Consider the following 23930-nt stretch of genomic DNA (forward strand, 5'->3'; position numbering starts at 1 on the left):
GCCCCGAATGGAGTTCCATTAGTGATGGCGTGGTTGACCTCTACCCTTCACTCGGGGGTTAGCAGATGGCGACAGTCGGACGGTCTACGCTCACATCTCTACCTTCAGACTTCCCGCTTCCTTCGGATATGCTAGCATGAATGCCATGTGAATGCCCATGGTGTCCCACATAGTCTTGGCAAACTTCTTCAGATATTGCATCATTCGCTGCTCCCTCAGCCTGTCTTAGGTCAGGATTTGCCTTATGCTACGTGACAGGAGGTACGCACTTCATTTTCGTCTTATCATCCAGAGTGCCATTGCGCCAACTCTCCGCCTTTTCCTCATACACCTTCTGCTCCTCCTCGGACAGTTTTGCCCATTTGGCACTCCGTGCGACTCTCCACACCTTGGAGACATTGCAACCCTTTTCTGCTGCAAGTGCTCTCGCTGCCTCAGTCACCTTGTCCCTCTCCAGCGCATCCCACACCTTGAAGGCATTGGGCTTGCCAGAAACATGCATACGCTTTTTTGTCGCTTTCTCCTGTGCATGGTGGACATGGTTATTGAGCCACTCTCAGATTTTCTGCGGTGAGAGTTAGTGGGGACCTCACAGACATGAAACACTGCTCACAGTTTCCACAATGATGTCGTCATAATTTGACGCATCGACAAACTGTGTCTTCAGCTTCTGGCGCAAGCTCTGAACCAGAGTCTTGCGACCCTTGACATCTGCCATGTCATGAGACCGCAGCTTCTCAGAGAGTATGGGCTGATGCTCTGTCAAAATTACAAATCTCGCTGGCATGCTTTCTCGATGTCGAGGATGAGATTTTTGTGTTGGGGCAGTGAAGGGGGTCGATAGTTCAATGGGCAGTGCTCTGTCCATTTCCTCGTCGGCCGCCCACAACTCAACATGCACGTGCTGATGGCCCATTTGGGCTTACACCAATTACCCTCCTCACCATGGTGTGTGGTGACTGCTGAAGCATTGTATGTGTATTTTTCGCAGTGGCGGGAGGTGGTAGTAGGTATGCACTAGCATTCATGCCTGGTGAAAGGCAATGTTGAATGCCGCTTCTATGGCAGAGCACACCACGCCAACTCTATCTTGCGAATGCTGGGTGGAGGCAATCTGGTGATCATCTGCATGCCAATCTGTGGGATAAAGGGCTTCCTCGGAGTTAGGCTCGGCCAATTAGATGGCAGTGACGAAGGGCCCAGACATGGCAGACCACCCGGCCCGTGATCTGGCATGGCGGCATCAAGTCTGGCTCGGCGGCATGATGAACATGTGAGATGTGCAAGGGATGTGCTTGCAAGCAACATGCAGGCAGATGAATGCATACTGTGCTTTGCCATTGTGGCCCCTCCTATATTCTCCCCTGCATCTGCAAGCCAACCGTCTGAGCCCGCCATACACCTGTGCATTCCTTCAACTGATGCATGCTGTAATCATCCCATTGATTGGCAGACAGTATCAAGATGAGCAATCTGTCACCCATGCCACTGACCGATCAGATTGCAGGAGTCTTGGAGCTCATGTTCCACCAGAAGCTCCATCTGGCCACTCATGCAGCCCATTCTGCGCCATCCATAGAAGTGCCTCTGTCCATGCCATCCGCCCTCCTATTGGAGTGCAATGACATTGCGGATGCTCTTGTGAAGGCCATCCGTAATCCTGGTAGTCATTAGTCTTGCCGCAGGTCTGATCACACTGATCATGCCATTGTAATAGTAAGGCTGCAGTGGGACATTGATAGATATTGCGACAGCCTTTCGATTCAGCCCATGGGGCAGAATGAAATTCTCAAGGCAGAACTGGAATGGAAGTGGCCTCCTCCATTTGGTGAGAGTGAAATATGCATAGACTAGCCCACCACCTTCGTGGACATGCACGGATGCATCTTGGCTTGGATACTTCCAAGAGTGTTGATACCAGACTGTCAGGTGAGTGGCTTGCCCAGCCTTGCGCTGTGATCTGACAAATTTGTCAGACAAAGATGCTCCAAGCGACCAGGGCCCTACACCCAGCAATAGCAGCCAGTAAGCCTTCCAGCACCACTGCCAGTTGGCGACACAACCCCTTGTACTTCTTGCCTCCTGAGGAGTGTGCCCAATTCCCAGCGGGCTCCTTGTGTCTCTCGCCAGGTTGGTTCCAACAAGTCAGAGAGGTGGGTCTCCTCGCCACGCCATTTGCCTTGCATCTGGACAGGCTTTGCAGCATATGGAGTCTGGGAGGCTGGAGATTTTCGCCAGCCTGAAGCTTGAGGGCAGAAGAAGTTGGCTGCGTGATATTCATGATTCCTCCACATTGCTGGGTGCCATCCTGGCCATTGTTCACCCAACACTATATGCCGCAGGATGCCAGTGCTTGGGTTTGATCCAGCAAGACCCAGAATTGTGAGAGATGGTGCTGAACTGGTCATCGCCATTCAATGTGCTCCAGGTGATCGCCAACTGGGAAACTCCTTTTCACTGAGATAGCATACACATTCTACGACCTGTTGGCGACGTTGGGCAACTACACTTGTGTGTGGTTGAACTTCCCCGCCATGCGTGTCGCCATCGATTATAGTCCTAGAACCATCATAGCCTTTTGTGGAAAGGCGATTCATCATGGCGTCACTCGAGCAGATGGCGAAAGGCTCGTCTATGCATACTTCATGCGAGAGGGTGTCCAGAACAGGCTGGGCATTCTGGCACCCCACTGGATGCAAGCTTCATATTACGCCTCACACATTGGCATGTGCACAGTTCATCACCGAGTCTGCATTCCTAACTCAGAACAGGTCCTAACTGGCTCGCTTATTAGAGGGACATCATGCCAAAGACTGATGGAGATGAGAACACTATGCAGGGGATGGAGACTGTCGATGGCAGCTTCATTGGTGGGACAAAGTTAGTGGAGGTGATGGTGAAATATATGGAGTCACGAATTTCCAAATCCTAGCTGAAGGTTGGCGAGCGCGCAGTACGAGTGCGCATTTCACATCTCGACAGTGTTCAGCTCAAGGTGCACTTCAGGGTACCCTTTATCCCTAGCTCTTAGCAACAAGATCTTCTATAGTATGTCATAGCTAAGAGCTTCTTAAGTGTCAGACTGACCATGGTACCTATTATGTCCCAGGACATTCTGTGGGATTGCCCAGGGCATAGATACAATATAGGCTGGGCATATGGGATGATTATTATGTGGGATATCCTACTAGGCTAGGACATTAATTGTTTATCCCAGTATTACTGGTTGTCCCACTGTTAGCAGAAGATATATTTTTAGGCTGTTGTATATTTGTTGTTTCATCTTTTCATCTACTGCCATACTGTATAAATCTTAATTACATAGTACAGTAAACCAGTGCTTTATTAACACTTTATATAAAAATGGGACATTCCATTTTAAGAATATCCCATTTTAAGGACATCCCATTTTAAGGACATCCTAAAATGTGATTTATTTGTATGCTGACAGCTATTCAGGCTATTATTTGTCTAAATATATCTGTTAAACTACTATAATTACCTAAAGACCTCCACTAGTTATTGTATTATTAAGATTGGAGAGTAGCAGGTCCTTAAATGGGATATCCCATCCTATAGCATAATGTCCCAGAGTATAAGAAGTCATTGGGTGAATGTGTTTGTGAATGCAACCTTACTGCAATCTTAGGTCAAATGTCTTCCTTGCTTTGTTCAGGTACATTCTATAGTAGCAGACTTGACTTGTCTCTTATTTGCTAGTGTATAAGTAGACTGAGTTACTGTGTTTCTTTTGGTTATTAATGAAAGTTATAGAATATTCATGTTAGACGCAATATACTAAAGGTGACATCACGTCAATTTGAACATTACATCAGAAAAGATATAATTTCTTTTGAAACACGAGAATAAGAACTGTTGTTTGGCCTGTTATAGTTGTTCTTTGATCTAATGAACATATTATACATACCACTAATAGTAATTAGTATTATAACACTGCAGGTGAATATAAATCCTAGTATGAGATATCCCACTACTTGTGTATCTCCCATCTCATTTGAAGTATCAGTAAAGCACTGGTTTACTGAACTATGTAATTAAGGTTTATACAGTATGGCAGTAGATGAAAAGATGAAACAACAAATATACAACAGCCTAAAAATATATCTTCTGCTAACAGTGGGACATCCTTATGTACCCCTAACACTATGGAACAACCAGTAATACTGGGATAAACAATTAATGTCCTAGCCTAGTAGGATATCCCACATAATAATCATCCCATATGCCCAGCCTATATTGTATCTATGCCCTGGGACATAATAGGTACCATGGTCAGTCTGACACTTAAGAAGCTATGACATACTATAGAAGATCTTGTTGCTAAGAGCTAGGGATAAAGGGTACCCTGAAGTGCAAGGTGTAGTTATCACTGATGGCAGCATATGGTTGGCGGACCTCGAAGTTGGCGGAGGTGGTGGCATATTCAGTCGAGAAGTTGTGAGTGCTAGTGGGGCAGATGGCGGCAGTGTTGGCGAGCACGCGGTGCAAGTGCATGTTTCTCTTTTGAACATTATGCTACTCCGAGTCAAGGCAAAGTTAGCACTGAGGGCGACATATGATTGGCGGACCTCTCGCCAACATGGCATCCTTATCTGCATAACGCTGATACAGTGCCTAAAGAGACCACGAGGTGATAGGGCCCAGGCATTGCAGCCATTCGTAACCACCTTGATGAGTAGTCTGGTGGGCAGCAAGGCTGTGTGTGATTTGCACGTGTTGTGCGATAGGGACACAATGCTCATCGATGGGCTTGGAATATGACTCCCTACTGACCTGAACCATGAGCAGACGCAACAAAAGCAGGCTCGTTGTAGACCTGGATGACGAGGTCGAGTTTGTGACCAAGGTAGCTAAACAGACCACTAGGGGAGTATGCTATGTGGACGTACCTTTGCCTATGCCCATGGGTTCAAACGGGCCATCATCTTCCAAAAGTCCATCGAAGGCTCCAGCTTCAGGCTCCTTGTTTAACTTGGATGATGGCGATGTCCTGGGCAACATAGGTGTACCGATTCAGCTGGATCCAGTGGCTCGGAAGACAAAGGTGGGCACTCCCGCCATGACCATCTGACAGTCTGACCATGCCCGATAGACCCAGAATGACTTCATGAGGGACTGGATACCCCACTGTGATGACTATCTTCATGCCATTATTGAGATGGAAGCCCCGCCTGAGCCCAGAAACTGTGCGGAATGCAAGGTTGGTGAGGGACGGTGGCGATGTCTGGACTGTATGGGCAGACTGCTCACCTGTACCGACTGCTGTCATAATGGCCATCAGCATGCTCCTTTCCATCGGATAAAGCATTGGCAGGGTCAGTATTTTGAGCTGGCATCACTGTATCGGGTCGGCGTCTGCATCCATTTGGGGCATGGCAGAGATCCCTGCCCTCTGGGCGCCTTCACAGCACATAACAACCCTGCACCGGTGGTGGCCCCGGGGTCCGATTTCTGGAATGCCTCCAATGAAGACCTAAACACACATGATGGCGAGGTCCCAGATGATGGCGAGGTCCCATTCGACTTTGCACCTCTGACAGGCACCCTTGACAGTGAAGCAAGGCAAACCGACGATGCTCCCGATCCCACTTGGGAGGAAGATGTGCCACCGGTGCTCTCCCGGCCACCTCGCCGTGATAGTTACGGGAATCAGATCATAGTCATTGTCGACATCTCTGGCGTTCACCATATCGGCGTTGACTGGTGCCAGTGTGAGATGGCAGTGGAGCGTGACATGCAGCTTCTTCAAATGGGACTTTACCCTGGTACCGTCAAGGATCCCCATACCGCCTTCACATTCGCCGTCCTCGACGATTTCCTTCTGGAGAACAAAGAGTGCAAGACGGCGGCATTGAACTACTACAGCAAACTCAAATGGGTCACGAGCAATGCCTTCCCTGGCACCATTCCCGTAAGTGTTCACATGCATTCCCATGGCCCAACCGTTCATGCCAGTTCCTCGCCAGGACCATTATCGTGAGCTGATGCGAGTGTCCCGCCAATGGTGCCAACTCAAATATCGCAAGTGGCACGGCTTCTCACACGATGCCCTCCATCCTGTGGAGAAGGGTGGCCTCGCCATCTTTTGTCCCACCTGTCCCCAGCCTGGGCTCAACCTGCCTTTCGATTGGCAAGTGGATCCAGTGCAGTGGAAGTTCAAATGCAGCTTCATCATGGATGGCAATTTCAGTGCAGAGCACATGAAGATGAAGCACCCTGAGGAGGACGTCACCCTCAGTGACGGCCAGGCATTCATGGTTGGCCAAGAGGATTACAAGGCTCATCTGGCGGTGGCCATGGAGTCGCATCAGGTGCATGTCTGGCTGCACGTTCTTCTTCCGCCCTTAACTCCTAAGCCCACCAGCGCTCCACTTGTCACGAGCACCGTGCTGTCAATCAGGCCAATGTGGATCGCGCCAACCTCGACGCTACAGGAATCATGGCCACTGCTTGGGCCAGACATGGTTTCTTCGTCCCTCATACTGTCGTCGATTTCCAGAAGGGAGAAAGGTTCGCATATGTCTCTTCTCATGATCCATTCTCACCGATGCACCCTCTGCAGACAAATGAATATGGATTACTCTCTCAGCAATGCGCTCCTGACCCTCATCGGTATCACCCTCGTCCTCGTCATGTACGACATCATATGCCAGTATGGTGTCCATGTCCGCAAACATTTCTGCCACAGCGCCTATCTGAGGATGCCCTTCAAGCTCAAGATAGACCAAGGCATCGGCTTGTTTCATGTGCACGGACACCAAGATTGCTGCTTCCAACGGTTCTCGCCCAACTTTATAGTTGGCGCTGGTATGGTCGATGGTGAGGTCATCGAGACCCTGTGGGCGCCGACAAATGAGGTCTCAGCAGTGATGTCAGTTATGGGTGATAATAAATTATGCTAGTTAACAGCATGAGAGGATAAGCAGGCTCCTAAGTTAGCAAAGGATAATCTTTGAATGTCTGAAGATAATCCTTAAGATAATCCTAAGAATGATCCAAAGGATTATCTGAGTTTAAAAGATATTTTTTAAGTTGTCACCAGCCAGGATTGAACCCTCAACCTTGAGAGAAAGTCACATGATCAACTGACACTAGACAACTTTAGCCACTACACCATATCAGCTTATAAACTTACTCTCATGTATCATACATATAGGAGATTTTGCTAAAGAGACTTAGGCAAACTCTGTCTATAAGTGCATAACTGAGTGAAACACAAGACAAAAAATGTCATAGTAGCATTTCATACAGTCTATACTGCTGTTTATATTACAATATCTATATATTAAGTTTGTATATGTCGTAAACTACTGTTTACCTTATAGGTACCATTAAAGGTCCATTCTCTAAACTTAAAATTTATGACTACAGTCTTTTTGTAAAAGATGAGATCACGATGTGATTGAATTGTAAGGTATGTACTAAAAATGTTATTATAAACATGCTTTGCCTTGTGTTCAACTTAGCTACTCTCTTATGATAGGCAGAACTTGTCTAAGTCTCTTTAGCAAAATCTCCTATATATATATTATACATAAGAGTAAGTTTATAAGCTGATATGGTGTAATGGCTAAAGTGTCTAGTGTCAGTTGATCATGTGACTTTCTCTCAAGGTTGAGGGTTCAATCCTGGCTGGTGACAACTTAAAAAATATCTTTTAAACTCAGATAATCCTTCAGATTATCTCAAAGATTATTTTGAGATAATCCTCCAGTTTAAAGGCTTGCTGATAAAATAATCCTGAAAGAGGTCTGCTAAGTAAGGAGTCTGCTAATCTTAAAGGTCTGTTAATTAACAGTATATATTATCTTCCATAAATGATGATGATGGTCTCAGGCAGTACCAGGGGCATGACGCGAGCTCACCGCCAAGAAGTCCTTGACGATCACATGAATGACTCCAACTGGAAGAAGACGACTTGCATGGGTGAGCCTGGTTCCTCCTTCCCTATTTGCCACCTGCCTTATGCTGCCTATAGTGCCAACCTTGATGACCAAGTGGAAATGCATGCTCCTGGGCTTCCCACGAAGCAAGGAGTCCTTTGAAGCTTTATCTGCATCCACAGATGAGGAGGCCCTTGAGGCATGGCAGAAGGAGTACGATGATGCTATGGAGGCTCGCCAAAATTATCCGAAGATCATGGACACCTTCAATGTCCAGCTCAGGAAGGGTGAGTATCCTTCCATCGTCGTGTGGCATGTAGTTGACGTGAATGCAAGCCCCAGGTAAAGACCTCACCCAACTCAGACTGACGGGCGAGGAGTCCACCAAGGGCTTGGAGAAGGGCATCGCCGGATGGTTGTTAACTGGCCTCAAAATTCAAGAAGCACAGTGAGTTTGCCTCGTCTTAACAAAAATACAGCTCTGACGGCCTTCAGGCTTAAGCTTACGAATGATATCCGCAAGGCAGATCAAAATCCAAGCGTGGCGGAGGACCTCAAGACTCTCGAGCGCCGTCAGCGCCTCGAAGTCAGCATTCTCACATTCCAACATCGCTCTGAGAAGTTCATGGGAAGGTTGAAGGACGTTCCTGCCATGGAAGATCGTGATGATGGTGCACTCTGGGATTCCTTGGATGAGAATCCTTTTCAAATACACCCTGAGGATGCTGAGTATAGTGAGGATGCGATTCCACCCGAGCGAGCTTCCTTGAATTTACCTTTGCAGATCGGATTTATGGCCGCCATCGCCAATGGGCTCCAGACCCTGGCGGCCCAAGAGTTGGAGTTGCACAAAGGCCTGATGAATGACATCCTCCACAAGCTTCGCATGGCCCTTGGACTGAAGTCTTACCTTTACCGCAAGAGAGTTCATCCTGCCAACAGTGTCAGAACCATGACTCGTGCACAGGTGGAGGTTCATGCTGCCGATCAGACCGTCTTGGCCTGCACCAGGCTCTATTCCACCAACCAACGTGCCATTATGCGCTTGGGCACCACTGATGAAGACTTGGCCCTCTATCGCCCTTTGGATAAAAAGGACCTGCACGTGAAGACTGCCATCATCGAGGCTAGCACCTCCGGGCTCAGGAACGTCAACCTGGCTTGGTTCTGGACTGTGGATGTCACTGGAGATTGAGGTTCATCAGAATGGATGGACGAGTGTTCGTCATTGTCTGATTGATCTCTAGGCCTCCTGCTAATTTACCCTCCAGTCTATAGAGTCAATTGGCTGCATGCCAGAGCTCGATATGAGAGATGGAGAGAGGAGCATGTCTTGGTCCACTCCGAAATGGCCTGGACCATAGCCACCTTCAAGCAGAATGCAGAACAATGGGCTCACTGGCTCGAGATGACGGATCCTTCCTGGCGGGGTCATGTTTGCTATGCCACCAGGCAAGTGAGTATGTGGCAGACCTTCGCCAGCCATGCTACTGACGCCTTCAGCCACATCCTCGCCCTGGACATTGAGGACGAAAGGGCGGGCCATGAAAATGCGCTTTGAGTCAGGGTTCAATGGGGTGTACGCATATTCATGTTTGCTATATCGATGTAGTGATCATCATGTATGTAATTCCTACTCACCAATATCACATTTGGCAAAGTGACCTTCATCCTCGCCTGAGGGCTTCATCTCGGCATGTGCTCTCCAATTGCATGACATCAGACATCAGATAAGGTCGATCAGATATTAACCTCGGCTCATCCACTCACCGTCATATCTGCCCAGTTCTTCAACATCAGATGCGCGCCCCTGCCTGTTCTCCAGAGGGAGGTTGCAGTTGGAAGTCTACACTTGGAGGATCCAAGAAGCTGTTCTAGCACTAGAGCCTAACCCAGATCACTTCACCAAGGTCCGTTGGGAGGAAGGCTTGCGCCGGGAGATGGTACACCTTTCTTGCTGATATTGCCTGACCCTGCTGAGTCCTGTGCAGTTTGCCATCAGGGGTATCTGTGGCGACCTCGTGTTGGCGGGTCATGCTGACCATATTGACCATGGCGGAGTTATCGCCAGTGTCCTCAGCATCTGCACTTTCAATCACGAAGTTCTGCGCCCCATCAGCATTGACATCAAGGCAATTCCACACCCCACCACCCTCGTTCCTCGTCCTAAGAACCTACTCGAGGATTCACCCGACTACTGGTGGAAATGGGATCATCAGGTTGGGCCGGTGGGGAGCCCTATGGAGGCCTGGTGGTACAAACTTGGTGATCCCTGGGTGAGTGGTACGTTCCAGCACCTTACAGTCTTGCTGAACCTCGAGAACTTAGAAGAAGGTGTACACCATCTCCGAGTCTACACTGGTGCAGCTTGAACAGCTGCATGTTCGCGTCGCGAACCTCACTAGTTGGTTGCACAAGAGGACAGATCAGAACCTGGATGTGGTGCTGGAAGAGCTGCGGGACGCGACGCGGCAGCTGCATGAGTTAGGAATGTAATCGCCCAATGCCAGGTGTCCATTCATGCTGTAGTGTGTCAAATATAAGGTTGTCATGTCTTTGAACCTGGGCAATGTACCTGGTGTGGTAAGGCGAAACATAGTAGCCACATACTCTCCTCAGGAGGGCACATCCCCAATGGTATCTGATGCATGGCTCGAAAGCCAATGCCACATGGGAGAGTTTGGCGAAGTCATTCTGGACTGCATGTTCAGATGGCGAGTGATATCCGCCACAGTTCGCCAACCCTACTCACGGTGGAAAGGACCGCCATTCATCTCCACATACTCTACCCAGAAGGGCACATCCCCAATTGTATCTGATGCATGTCTCGAAATGCTGATGCCAATTGGGAGAGTTTGGCAAAGTCATTCTGAACTCCATGTTCAGATGGCAAAGGATATTCGCCACAGTTCACCAACCCTTCCCACAGTGGGAGAGAGTGTGATACTGCAAGGAGAGCTGATAGCAAGCTAACCAGAATGGGAGGGAATGATGGGTGGATTACGTGGAAATTATTGGCCGGCGGTAGCTCCATCATTGCCCTGTTAGGCGATGGATCAATTACGAAAAAATATGCCCATGGCGGTGGACTGATCACTGAGAACTACACCTATGGCAGTGGGCTGATAGATCTGAGCAAGAGGTGCCACATGAGCAACAACTTGGCATCAGAGCCCCCTTCTTCTGTGGTGTCCTTCAGCTCATATGCTGATTCGTACATGTCTGCATCCTCGTCTACTTCGTGCTCTTCGGTTGACTTTGGGTACAATCTGTTTACTTCGTATGGTCTACTTCTTGGCTCGGGCAACCAGGCGTGGCATCCGCCCATGCTTCCCCCTGACCAATCTCCACATTTCATACATCCGCCCATGCTTCCCCCCGACCAATCTCCATGTTTCATACATCCACCTATGCTACTCCCTGATGAATCATCCGGTATGTTCCTTCACCCACCCATGCTCCACCAAGACGACACGGACATGATACGAGCCCAGTTGACAACCTAGGGCAAGGCAAATAACTTAGCTATGCCCAGGCTAGTCAGATATTTCAGGCGACCCATGCCTATGGGCTCAGAAATATACCTATGGCAGTGGGCCAATGGCGGTATAATAGCCCCGTGGCGGTGGGTCAATCGCTCAGAAATATACCTACAGTGGAAGGCTGATCGCTCAGAACACTACCTATGGTGGTGGGCCCATCGCTCAGAACACTACCTATGGTGGTGGGCCGACAGCTCTATAATAGCGCCGTGTATAATAGTCATTTACTACGCTGTGAAGTATATCACCATTGCGGTTGAGCTGTGAAATGACCATGGCAAGGTGCACATTCTCGTTCAAGATTGATGTGTGTAGACGGTGTGTCTCAATGTTGCATTGAGTGATTTCTTCATGCGCTCGAGCAATACAATGCAGACACTTCATTGCCTCGCGGACTGCTGGCTTGCTCCACTGCTTCTCGCGAATATCATTGCAAGTGTCTCGGAGGAGAGTGAACTCCTCAAGGAAGCTGTAGTGAGTAACTCGACTCCAGTCCAAGGCAGGACGGGGAGGGTCCAGAGCGGCGGCAGCAGCATTGTATGCATTAAGACTTGTCCGAATGGCCTTCGAGCAGTTCTGCAATGACTTTGCGATATGTGTATGTACACGATATGCTGAGAGACCATGGAAAGTAGCATTAGCGCATCAAAGTGTAATATAGTTTCAAGAATGTACCCGTCTGCAAAATGTTGAGATTATGCAGCTCAAATAACCGCTGGATCACACAGCCCATTCAGTCATGTTTGTGAACTGGACTTCCATTTACCCTGACATTGTCATGAACTGGACAGCCAGCGGATGTCGGCCCATCGGTCTGTGTAAGGAGCTGTCAGTGATCTGCTTATGGCGACAAAGAGAATGCTGGAGCGATGGGCCCACTGCCATGATGCTACTATTATACAGGCATGGGCCCACCACCATGGTGATAGTTCTGAGCGATGGGCCCATCGCCATAGGTGTATTTGTGAGCGATAGGCTCACTGCCACGGGGCTATTATACAGCTATCAGCCCACCGCCATAGGTAGTGTTCTGAGCGATGGGCCTACCACCATAGGTATATTTCTGAGTGATCGGCCCACCACCATGGGGCTATTTAACAGCCATCGGCCCATCGCCACCGTGGTAGTACTGAGCGATGGGCCGACTGCCATAGGTAGTGTTCTGAGCGATGGGCCGACCGCCATAGGTAGTGTTCTGAGCGATGGGCCGACCGCCATAGGTAGTGTTCTGAGTGATCGGCCCATTGCCACGGTGCTATTATACAGCCATCAGCCCACCACCACCGTGATAGTACTGAGCGATGGGCCGACCACCATAGGTAGTGTTCTGAGTGATTGGCTCATCGCTCAGTACTATCACGGTGGCGGTGAGCCGATGACTGTTAAATAGCCCCATGGTGGTGGGCCGATCACTCAGAAATATACCTATGGTGGTAGGCCCATCGCTCAGAACACTACCTATGGCGGTGGGCTGATAGCTGTATAATAGCCCCATGGCAGTGGGCCTATCGCTCACAAATACACCTATGGCGATGGGCCCATCGCTCAGAACTATCACCATGGCGGTGGGCCCATGCCTGTATAATAGTAGCATCATGGCAGTGGGCCCATCGCTCCAGCATTCCCTTTGTCGCCATAAGCAGATCACTGACAGCTCCTTACACAGACCGATGGGCCGACATCCGCTGGCTGTCCAGTTCATGACAATGTCAGGGTAAATGGAAGTCCAGTTCACAAACATGACTGAATGGGCTGTGTGATCCAGCAGTTATTTGAGCTGCATAATCTCAACATTTTGCAGACGGGTACATTCTTGAAACTATATTACACTTTGATGCGCTAATGCTACTTTCCATGGTCTCTCAGCATATCGTGTACATACACATATCGCAAAGTCATTGCAGAACTGCTCGAAGGCCATTCGGACAAGTCTTAATGCATACAATGCTGCTGCCGCCGCTCTGGACCCTCCCCGTCCTGCCTTGGACTGGAGTCGAGTTACTCACTACAGCTTCCTTGAGGAGTTCACTCTCCTCCGAGACACTTGCAATGATATTCGCGAGAAGCAGTGGAGCAAGCCAGCAGTCCGCGAGGCAATGAAGTGTCTGCATTGTATTGCTCGAGCGCATGAAGAAATCACTCAATGCAACATTGAGACACACCGCCTACACACATCAATCTTGAACGAGAATGTGCACCTTGCCACGGTCATTTCACAGCTCAACCGCAATGGTGATATACTTCACAGCGTAGTAAATGACTATTATACATGGCACCAGTGAGTTAATGCTCATTTGTTGCTGCATCTCTCACAAGTTCACAATCTCCGTGGCTATACCGGTGACAATACCATTGGAGTCCATCATGGTACGTCCTCCATGCCAGAGAGTGCCACCATGTAGTGTGCACATGATGATACTGTAGTAGCAGACGAAGATGACGATGGGGCAGAGGAGGCTGCAGCGGAGGAACTTTCTGTGCTTGTAGATTTTATGTCAAACATTGCTATTCATGCCTAGTCTCATGTAATATAACAAATCTTTGTTTGAACATGAAGTGTAGCCACTACAGACAAAGGTTTGCATCATGCATGAGGCTCAGTCATACAAGAGCCGACGAGATAACATCTGTCTAGCCGACGCACATTTGAAGCGCAACACTGTTGTCCATCTCCCTCCAACATCGATGCATCAAACTGCTCCTGTACCTCTTCCTTCTCCTCCCACTGGAAAATTGGGCAGGAAGAAATCACAGAATGAAAAATCGTGGTATGTGATCCTCGGAAGTCATGAACACAGGCCGATGATCACCCAGAACGAGTGAGAACTTTTCACTTACCTTATAGTCTACATTCTGACATCACCGCAGGCCCTTCTTGTCGTCTGGAGGAAAATTCAAGGCTAAGCTTCCAATTGTCTTCAAGTGCCCAACGAAGGAGCAAGCTGATGATGTGTTTCGTTATCAGCCTTTCCTGCAAAGTGTTGCTCACCTGAACAATGAAGAACTTACTCGCACCATCTGTCTATCGACCAGTGGCTCTGACATTCTCCTGAATATCAGGCCCTTATATCCTGTATTTTATGGAACGAAAGCTGCTGTCTATCTCACCCAGTAAGTTGTCATACATAATTGAAATCTTACCGTCTAATGAGGATTGTAGTCCTGAAGCTGAGAGTGCAACTCACGGCTGTACAAAGCCCATATGGCGAAAGCATGATTCTTTCAAGGAGGCCATTGTGTATATGTTGACAGGGAATCCAGACGCGTATGGGCAGATCATCGCTGCTCATGCTGATCAATTCAATGAACCGGTCTGTGAGTATTTCAAGTGTCCTAATAACCTTATCCAATCACTGACCAGTTTGTTGGATAGTCCACTCTGACAATGACTCGGACGGTGGCAGTGAATCTGCAGAACCAGGTAAGCAGCGCTATTGCTATAGTAGAAGAAGCCGGTGTCTAATGTTATATAGAAGTAGTGTCTATATGGCCGCCTCTAGCACCACGAGGACTATCTCCTTCCCCGCAGACCCCTTCTTGCAGATCAGCCACCAGTCGCTCTCACAGTTCGGTCACACCTTCACACACGATGCCTGCTCCCAGCACTTGCCATTATGCTCACAGAGACAACGATGTGCTGTCTTCACAGCTTCACGACCACTCTATCTCGACACCTACTACTCCTGCACCTCCGACTCAGCAGGGTGCTTCGCATGGAACACAGATTGTTCACGAGCTATCAGGTGTCTTAACGTCACACCTCCCACAGGCTACACAGACTAAGCAACCGGTTCCATCTCTCGGACGCTACACCGATGCGTATGTTCAAGCATATGACTTCTCGCTGGAAGCCATCATGCAAATGTGGCACGCTATCACGCAGAACCATTCTGCACATGGCTGCATGAACCAGCTCATCGCAGCGGGATTGTCTTCCAAGGAGGTGCAGCTCATCTGGCTTCTAGCACAAGCTGAAGCACCTACGAGTGAATGGGCAACACAGTGGATTCGGTGAAAATCAAGCGGCTAGTTCTAATCTTTGCTCCCCTTCCCTAGTTATTGTCGTGTGTTGTTACTATTGAGTTCTGTAATGCGCAAAGACCGTGTATCTGTGCGTCTTCAACTTGCTCAAGGAGAAAGTGAGTCACGTGAGCTCTGTCAGATATACAAACAAACATCGCTTAATTTTTTTTAATTGTCACATCATCACCAGCTTGTCCCTCACTTTCAGAACGTCAGCAGATGGCACCTGGCCAGCACAATGCCACCAGCGTACAGCGATTGACATCGAAGACATGCAAGGTGTCCATGGGGCTCACCCGCAAGCCATGGCGCACGTGAACGAAGCGCAAGGTCATCAGCCGCACTCCTGCCGAGAAGAAGGCCCTTGCGATGAGAAAGAAGGACCGTGCCCAGAAGTACAAGGATGCACTCGCAAATGCCCAAGCTATTCTCTATGAGGAGGCTACCAAGCTGCACATGGAGTTCGGTTCTCACAGCATCGAGTATTATCTGAAAGAGTTAATACAGGTGTCGCAACTTGTGAGCAACAAATGTGCATCTAACCATTGGAATGTCTATCAACAGCATGAGGTAAAGCATATAAATGATGGTGAGTATTGTTCTGAAGCTTTGAAGCATTCCATACTAACGCTGTAGCTAGAAGCTCACCTTCTAGAAGGCTCGCGCTACAAGCTCTCGGACCTGATTGACCAGATCAAGGAGGGCTGGGATGCCTTGTCGTCCGAGGAGCGCATTGCAGTCACTGATCCCTGGATAAAGGAATTTGAAGAGTGCCGTGAGATGAGGCAGCTCGCAGTGCAGAACGTCGCTATCAATGCATTTCATGACACAAAAGCCACGTTGGACATTGTGCAGTGAGAGGTAATTTTATTTGGATGCCTTATAGTCATCGTTAGCTAAGACTTGACTTCTGACAGTTGGTGAATGTTCACGCGTGGACAGGGACTGAAGTCTTAATGCTCGCTGTCCGATCCAGCGCAGACCACTACAATCAGCCCCACGTCTTCATGACCAGCGAGAAGCTTGCGGATTTCTTTACCACGTCCTTCAATGCCACCCTTAGTGACGTTGCAGTTTGTCTTGAAGGATTCTGCCTTAGTGGCATTCCAGGTGAGTTTGTAGAGCTTGTTATCAAAGCTCAGATTCTCATATCTGCGGTAAGGCCTTCTGCGGCACAGTCAGGACGCTATCCTACAGCTTAAGGCAAGTATCAGTGCTCTCATCCTCCGGAAGCTCCGTAAGTCTTTGCATGTCTTACATGATAAATTCTAACCATTATCTGTTATCTATACAGGTGAGACAGCCGGTACACAAGTCTCACGGATGTACTATGTCAACTTCGAGCAGCATATCACCGATAAATATGGTGTCGTGCTCAAAAACTGGCCGCTCGAAAAGTTCTGCTCCCCGAGTGTGGTCAATTCACGCACGGAGCTCGATGTCCTCCTGTGTGCATGGAATACAAATGCTACATTGTTCCACAGGCTATCGACAGAGGAGTTGGAGAAGTGGAGGCAGGGCCGATTCGAGCGACAGATGGAGGATATGGTTGAAAGGGTCTACGATGGTGCCATGACAAACACCATGACAGTAATGAGTGGGGGCACGGACACTACTTCAGCAACACCGGGCGGGAGCACGGACACTACCACAGTGACGGGTGGGAGCGCAGAGCCTACCACTAGCGGAGAAGGACCGTGCGGCACGGTCACTGCCACTGCCATGGCCAACACCAGCACCAACTCTGCCAATGATGCGGAGCCAACATCCGCTCAGCTTAACTGTCCCTTCACTATTCAGATGGTGCCCAGAACTGTGAACCTCTCTCCTTCAGATCAGCTTGCCCAGAGTATGCAAGTACACAATGGTAGAAAATGACGCAGGACAGCCGTCAATTCAATTGATTTTGTTCACGCTGTTACGACCCCCGATGGACATGTCATCACGGTGGCAAAGAAGCCTCGTCGCATGCACTCAGACAAAGGCAAGCCGTGGGGGAAGAGGGCCACGGGTAACAAGGAGAACATCGGTGGGGTGGCCTCCTCTTCCACTTCTTCTGCCACCTGATTGGTGTTCTGTGTTTGCACTGTCGGGCGGGTATACTCATCATACTAGTCCTCGGACTTAATAGCACAGTGCTAAGACACTCAAAACTATATCCTTTATCCTTTATAAATAGTATTCAATGCATTTATATGGCCTATTAGTACTCGGGAAGCAAAGGCCGATGTAAAAATGTAAAGAATTGGGGGAGATGTTGAGCTCATCATGCATGATGATGAGCGCAAGTCAGGGCGTGGCACGGACAACACGTGATTAGTGAGCAGCCAGCGGGGAGCGCTTAACGCTGGCGGGAATATCCCCGAGGCCCTTATCTCAGTGATCACATGGCCGCCAATATTATATCTCAATGTTATCTTACTCAAGATATCTGGGCCGGAATTAATGACCACATTACTCGCAGTGTGAGGTAGTCAGATATTCTAACCTAGCTAGGCTGTTGAAGGGTACCCCGTTCAACAGCCTTATTAGGTAGGTCTCACGTGAGGTCGAGGTGTCCACGGATAGCACTGGCACGGATGTGGATACGGATGCGGATCTTTTCTCATGGATAGGGCGGATAGACAGTTTTATTCACGGTTTTCACTGTACTTTCTGCCGACTCTGTCTCCTCTCGTTGTAGCACTTGTTTATACCCTCTTGATATTATACATGCTAAGTCTTGAATGTATAGTCCTCTAATAGTGAACAATAGCATTATCATCCCCACTGGACATTTCCCACCTGAAAATTTTCATGCAGCACAACATGTCTTTGCAGACATTCAAAGCATCAAAATTCAATGGCAATGGGCTGTTGGTGATGCTCCACTGATGCCTGAATTCTCAGAGCTTACATAGATACTGAAGGTAAAGTTGAGAAGTGATGCCGGTGAAATATTAAGACTAGTTCGAAAATGTCTATGCTGCTCTGTATACTATACTAGACACTACTAGACAGTGTACTTGTGTCATGTTACCCAAACCGTGGATGCATCTGCACCCGCACGGACAGTATCCGCAGATGGTGGGGTTTAAAAATATCCGTGGATATTCATCCAGATGTCTGTCCAGATGATCCATGCTAGTCCCTATCATGGTGCAATCAATCCACCTGCAGACGATGCCCATGGCGACGTCACTGTATTTTCCAATATACAGATGTGCTCTCAACCTATCCTTCCGACTTTCCCAGATGTTCTAGCCTGCATTCTTGTCATGGTGTGATCAGTGCATCAAAGCCATTCTGAGTGTTCAGCCGCAGGTATGATAGACATAGAAAATAATATGGATTGCAGCTGCATAGCATACATGCATAAGTTCACAAATGAAGCGAGTAGATGCGACGTTGACATCTCTGCCATCTTGCTGCCACCAACGCCTTTTGGGAATTATAGTTCAGTGCCGATGACGCAGCTGTCCCTTTCGGTGTCTGGCATGTAGCTCAAAAACTCCCACGGGGGACTTCTCAGTGGGCTCCCAGATAATGATCCTAGACTACAGGGGACGTCCTCTTCTACCGTAACAAAAAGGGGAAAGTGATTCTTCAGCCTGCCGATGTTCTACGCGATTAAGAGTAGCCTGCACCCAGAATCATTTATTCTACTTTGTTCTATGGTTCACAATTTGGTCGATTATGCGTATAGTATTCTCCACATCCCAGATCACTAGACAGTTAGATTTTGTTCGTACTTGTATGCGCATGGGCAAAAATGTGCCATACCCTGTGCTATCCTACACAGAAATTGTTATAGACTGCACTTCCACTTGCACCACGATTTTGAGTGCAGGTCATGCAGTCGAAATCTGAGGTGGTGCAATCACCAGTGCTAGGACTATCTCTCTACCTTCTGCATCGCTGCTCTAGGGTCTGAGTATCAGATTATCAAATTTTCGATGCAGCTGCAAACTTACTGATGAATCCCAGCTGCGAACATTAGGCTCCAACTATTTTATCCATTTACCATATATGGTTTATTTACTATATACATAAATTCGGTGGCCGTGGTTACCGGTTGACCAAGAATGAGACCCAAAAATAGCAGGCTACAGTCTTATCTGAGGCGCAGTTCTGATAATTATATAAACTATGTATTTACCTTATATTTACCATCTATCTACCATATACCATTTATGACCGTAGACATAAAGTTTGAGTTGTCCTTCTTTCGGATGTTGATGATCACACTTCTGTGGGAGGCAACATGGAACATGCATGGAGCGCAAGGTAGGATATGGTGCCATTGAAGGACCTTGAGAACTTTTGCCGACTAGGAAGACACGTCCATTGAACTTTATCACCTTCCAATTTTGTATCGTTTGGCGCCTACAATGGCCCCCGGACCTCAACGGGTCTCAACGCTGCGTCCGAGTCTGTCCCTGCTAGATTACTCGTTGGACTACAGTGATATTAATTTCTATTCTGTGCCGGTTTACACGCAGCCGACCACTTCCCCTCTGCATTCTCGTGTCTGTGAGCGCGCGCGCGCACGCCAGCCGGAAGCAAATGAGCGCGTCAAGTTCGAAGTACATACCGTCGACATTTTATTGGGCCCAAGGTGTAGCATGCACGAGGCTTCGTGGTAGCTAGAGAGGAGACATACCCTCGAAGTTTCGGTCCAATCTGAACCGCTTTCGCACGTTGAATAAGATTTCCGAGCGCTCGAACTTCCGCGGACGCGTCCGCGAAGCATCATCCTCTAGTTCACATTCATCGCACTACGTATAGGATTGGATGGATAAGGGTTGGCTCGAGTTCCTCTGTCTCTGTGAAATCACTGGAAGCTGATTTGATACATGTCGTAGCTCAGCCTCGATCACTTTGTACCCTGCACCTGTCCCTCAGGTAACCGTAAAAGTTGGCTGCCCAGGCACAGCATTCAAGTTGATATAGGAATAAGATACCTTCGTACTGGAAACAAACCACTGGCATCGTCACATCCTTTCAGATCCAGACCTGCGAACCGATTCAAGGTATAGGGGACTGAACACAGGGAGCCTAGTCGACACGATCTCCGGCGTGGCATGATTTCGCCCATAATTCATGTGTCCATGCGGACTCAGTGATAGACTTTGTGTCCTGAGTGGCTACGACTACTGGCGGTCTCAGATCGCAGCTGCGTAAGCTCCACCCTCGCTCAGTGCAATTTGTATTGAGTTTGATAGATCTATACCTAGGTTTGAACCTGCTCTTCGCGGCAGTGTGGAATACCACACAGCGCCCAACTCAGATGATGAAGATGGTAACATCCGAGCACAGTGGTGTAGCTGTTATAAGATTCTTAATGTTGCAATCCGGCTGCATCTCCAGTTCAAGACATGGATGCCTCAACCCAACCTACCCTCGAAGAGCTGGAGACGTCATGGGCCCCGGGTGTCTTCGGAATGAAATATCTCACTGGTCTGTGTATCTGGATCTTCGGTGTCTGCCTTCATATTCAGAAATGCATTGAATAGCTGCTGGCATTACACTGTTGTTATATGACGGGGCACTGAACATCGGCGATGAAATTCGCTTCGTGTGGCTCCGACCCATGGACGCTATGAATTTAGCTTTCTTAATTACGCGATACGGTACTTTGGGTGCCATGCTTCTTGTCACTCATGGTTGGTCTCCTTTCTGGTATACTTAAACATACGACAGCTGAAAGCGTTATTCGTCCAGTCACAAGTGGGTTATCATCTCATTCCACAGACGTGAGTGGTATGCACATCATCTCATATTGTTATAGTAACACGCCTCTGTGCCAGTTGTGAGCGAAACGTCTTCCGTGCAGTCATCTTGAATCTGACGGCCATCAAGTTGTAAGGGCTGGGTTGTCGTTGTCTGGGTGTCTTGTAGCCTTTCGGTCGCTGTAACCAACAGTACGTGATATAAGGACTTGCATTTATATGAATGTTCATTCATTTCTGCCTTGTAGTCATCCTTGTTAGGCGGGTTTACACGCTGTATGATCACAGAAAGATTATCCTGCGGCTGTTACTATTTGCATGCATGTTGACTTACATCATCGCGTTTGCCTTCGTAATTTTGACAATGCGAGAGATGATAGGTAGGCATTGAATTTTTGTGTGAGTTTCACCGTTTCTTGATATCCTGGGTTTAGCTGCCATTACGTGGGAGCCAACCCCGTTACGAACATGCGTGCTCACCTCGCGACCCAAGTTCGCCGTTGGGTTCTGGACACCATAGGCATGGCGTGTAGTGGCTGGTCCGTTATGCTCGCTCGTCTGACAACAGCTGCAGGTGGTTTTCGAGCTGTTCGCCTTTGGGCTTACTATCACGAACGCTGCCGAACGCCCACGCCGCGCTCAGAGCCGGCTGGTCTCGGAATTAAACCGTGACGGCTTTGCGTATATTCTCGTGCGTCTTTCTTATCTCGATGTCTACCTCAAGCTGAAATGTGGGTTGTAGATGCTCTTTTGTGAGCAAAACCTGGGTTTCCCGGAGTAACACTTGCTAGACCATGAACTCTCTTTAATTACAGGCATACGCACGACAAACTTGGTCCTTTCTGTATTACCTCCAGCCGATGTAAGTAAATTTGCAGTATCAGAAGAGTAGGCATACTGATAATGCCGCAAGTTGGCTTATAACTGGTTGTTCGTATTGTGAGCTGCAGCTCATTCCACCTTGGGTGACCGTCTCATGCATTCCACATAGCTTGTTGTGGTCCATCACTCTCTTGACGCTTTCGCGCTTGGTGGTGCGCGTAGAAGCCATGAGAGATAGAGTTGGCACTATGACACTGTACGTTGATGAGTTGGAGCTGACAGTACAGAATGAGGAATGCGCTCAATCCGCAGAGGGCGGCAGTCCGCCGTTCATCACAATCAACACCGTCACGACAACGTGTATTATATAGACCACATATGTGTCACAAATCTGCTTCAAAGCCACCGGTACAGTACAAGTGGAATGTAGTATGACTTAGCAATCACACCATGATCTGTCCTCCAGGTTCGTCAACCTTGAGATTCCGTGACAGTTTGAATGAGGGCATGAGAGTAACGAGGCTGCTTCTGTACAGTAGTCACAACTACACAGCGCCGTTGCATTGCCATTAGTCTCCCAAGCCGGACGTGTGGACTGTACTTATGGTCCTGATGCTGAGGAAGAGCCTGTCCCCGCGTCGGACGTGTACTAGGTGCAGGCAAAAGACTCTGCGACATCCGCCTCGGTGAACCTGCCCGTCTATCTGAACAGCGACCGCAGTCATATTCTCTGCACTGTCGACCTGCCAATTGTTCGTACGGCCGGCGCTATGGTAGCGACATGAGCTGTGTCTCACTGCGGGAGGTTAGATGATATTGCATACCTGCACGCATTATGATACCTCGCATTTCATTCGTTTATAATTTATGTTGCCCGACGATCTAATGACATATGATTTGGGAGGAGTGGCGAGCGGAGCACTCATAGAACTATGAATACAGGCTATGAATGCTGGACAGCGCTACCACCAACAACGGTGAGTACCTTCCAGTCTACTTCTATCCCTTGACGTTTAAAGATTGCACGCGCATCTTCGGCTATTGCCTCGAACCCGCCTGTTGCAAGAATGGTGGGACCTGCACCAGAAAGACAGATGCCGAGCAGACCGGGATGAGTCAAGGGTGTAATGCTCGAAATGACTTCTGGAAGACCGGGAATCTGGAGACAAACGATACGCATCAAAATAGCCGCCGTTTCCTGCTATGCGTGGCACTCACTAAAGCTTTTCGGCACGGCTGATGGATTTTGTCCTTCATCGCCTCGTAGATGAGGTCGGGGTCGGGAGGTGATTGCCCCAGGGCGGTGGTCAGTACGGCTAGCCGCTGCAAATTGAATACCTTTAAAAATTCGCGTCATTAGACTCGGGGTAAAAGACTTTCTGAGCTCGTGTGACATACCAGGTCCTTGCGCGAATAGCTCAGTGGCGACACCTCCCGCGCCTTCGCCGTGCTGAGCTCGAAGCGCGGGATGAGCGCGACCGCCTTGATGCTCTCGGACCATCCAAACCGGACATAGTGGCCAATCACATGCGGCGGATGGGGCGAGTCCATCCCCCAGTCTTCGCCCGCGTCAGGCAGGACCCCCGACAATTGGGTAGGATCCCTGAGCCGATTTCGGACAAATTTTGGACTTTTGAGAGCGCCATCCCTGATTTTTCACGGACAAATCAGGGGGTCAACCCGTGGATGGCCTGAGGTTTTTCACGGACAGACGTACCGGACATCATGAATGCCTGATCCCCCTCCGGACAAAGTTCGACCCCGGCCGAACCTATCTACGTATGAGGCCGGCACCGGGGCGGAAGGGGGCTCGGACTTACTACTGCCTTCAAAGGCTCTCTAGGTGCTGTCTAGTCGCACAGACACGCCGCTTCGAAGTTTGTAGTTGACATCTCAGCAGCCTCACATAAGTGCCTTCCTGAAGATGG

General features: G+C 48.8%; 9 protein-coding genes across 9 annotated transcripts; 7 read left to right on the forward strand and 2 right to left on the reverse strand.

Moving 5' to 3' along the window:
- Positions 1–90: 90 nt before the first annotated feature.
- On the reverse strand, positions 91–787 carry SCP_0605820 (hypothetical protein; the record flags this gene model as incomplete). The annotated part of the gene is made up of 3 exons (XM_027759715.1): positions 91–220; positions 270–553; positions 614–787. 3 exons carry the CDS (start codon positions 785–787, stop codon positions 91–93), a joined length of 588 nt encoding a protein of 195 aa, XP_027615516.1.
- A 4014-nt stretch (positions 788–4801) lies between these two features.
- SCP_0605830 (hypothetical protein) lies at positions 4802–6923 on the forward strand (the record flags this gene model as incomplete). The annotated part of the gene is made up of 6 exons (XM_027759716.1): positions 4802–5065; positions 5114–5221; positions 5303–5932; positions 5988–6332; positions 6386–6531; positions 6584–6923. 6 exons carry the CDS (start codon positions 4802–4804, stop codon positions 6921–6923), a joined length of 1833 nt encoding a protein of 610 aa, XP_027615517.1.
- Positions 6924–7910: 987 nt separating this feature from the next.
- Positions 7911–9099, forward strand: SCP_0605840 (hypothetical protein; the record flags this gene model as incomplete). The annotated part of the gene is made up of 4 exons (XM_027759717.1): positions 7911–7947; positions 8000–8191; positions 8247–8352; positions 8400–9099. 4 exons carry the CDS (start codon positions 7911–7913, stop codon positions 9097–9099), a joined length of 1035 nt encoding a protein of 344 aa, XP_027615518.1.
- A 289-nt stretch (positions 9100–9388) lies between these two features.
- SCP_0605850 (hypothetical protein) lies at positions 9389–10400 on the forward strand (the record flags this gene model as incomplete). The annotated part of the gene is made up of 4 exons (XM_027759718.1): positions 9389–9483; positions 9691–9847; positions 9896–10180; positions 10233–10400. 4 exons carry the CDS (start codon positions 9389–9391, stop codon positions 10398–10400), a joined length of 705 nt encoding a protein of 234 aa, XP_027615519.1.
- Positions 10401–10882: 482 nt separating this feature from the next.
- SCP_0605860 (hypothetical protein) lies at positions 10883–11410 on the forward strand (the record flags this gene model as incomplete). The annotated part of the gene is made up of 1 exon (XM_027759719.1): positions 10883–11410. The coding sequence occupies one exon, from the start codon at positions 10883–10885 to the stop codon at positions 11408–11410; it is 528 nt and encodes a 175-aa protein (XP_027615520.1).
- Positions 11411–14131: 2721 nt separating this feature from the next.
- SCP_0605870 (hypothetical protein) lies at positions 14132–16327 on the forward strand (the record flags this gene model as incomplete). Its single annotated transcript, XM_027759720.1, has 10 exons — positions 14132–14265; positions 14315–14557; positions 14607–14761; positions 14820–14867; positions 14920–15457; positions 15503–15585; positions 15660–15748; positions 15800–15988; positions 16034–16058; positions 16110–16327. The coding sequence occupies 10 exons, from the start codon at positions 14132–14134 to the stop codon at positions 16325–16327; spliced, it is 1722 nt and encodes a 573-aa protein (XP_027615521.1).
- A 98-nt stretch (positions 16328–16425) lies between these two features.
- On the forward strand, positions 16426–17347 carry SCP_0605880 (hypothetical protein; the record flags this gene model as incomplete). The annotated part of the gene is made up of 3 exons (XM_027759721.1): positions 16426–16579; positions 16632–16706; positions 16764–17347. The coding sequence occupies 3 exons, from the start codon at positions 16426–16428 to the stop codon at positions 17345–17347; spliced, it is 813 nt and encodes a 270-aa protein (XP_027615522.1).
- A 3479-nt stretch (positions 17348–20826) lies between these two features.
- On the forward strand, positions 20827–22373 carry SCP_0605890 (hypothetical protein; the record flags this gene model as incomplete). Its single annotated transcript, XM_027759722.1, has 4 exons — positions 20827–20908; positions 21996–22042; positions 22094–22119; positions 22172–22373. The coding sequence occupies 4 exons, from the start codon at positions 20827–20829 to the stop codon at positions 22371–22373; spliced, it is 357 nt and encodes a 118-aa protein (XP_027615523.1).
- A 511-nt stretch (positions 22374–22884) lies between these two features.
- SCP_0605900 (Homoserine kinase) lies at positions 22885–23553 on the reverse strand (the record flags this gene model as incomplete). Its single annotated transcript, XM_027759723.1, has 4 exons — positions 22885–22932; positions 22988–23161; positions 23221–23340; positions 23401–23553. The coding sequence occupies 4 exons, from the start codon at positions 23551–23553 to the stop codon at positions 22885–22887; spliced, it is 495 nt and encodes a 164-aa protein (XP_027615524.1).
- Positions 23554–23930: the final 377 nt, after the last annotated feature.

This window comes from Sparassis crispa (assembly GCF_003851025.1).
Source record: "Sparassis crispa DNA, contig_000005F, whole genome shotgun sequence".
NCBI classification, from domain to species: Eukaryota; Fungi; Basidiomycota; class Agaricomycetes; order Polyporales; family Sparassidaceae; genus Sparassis; species Sparassis crispa.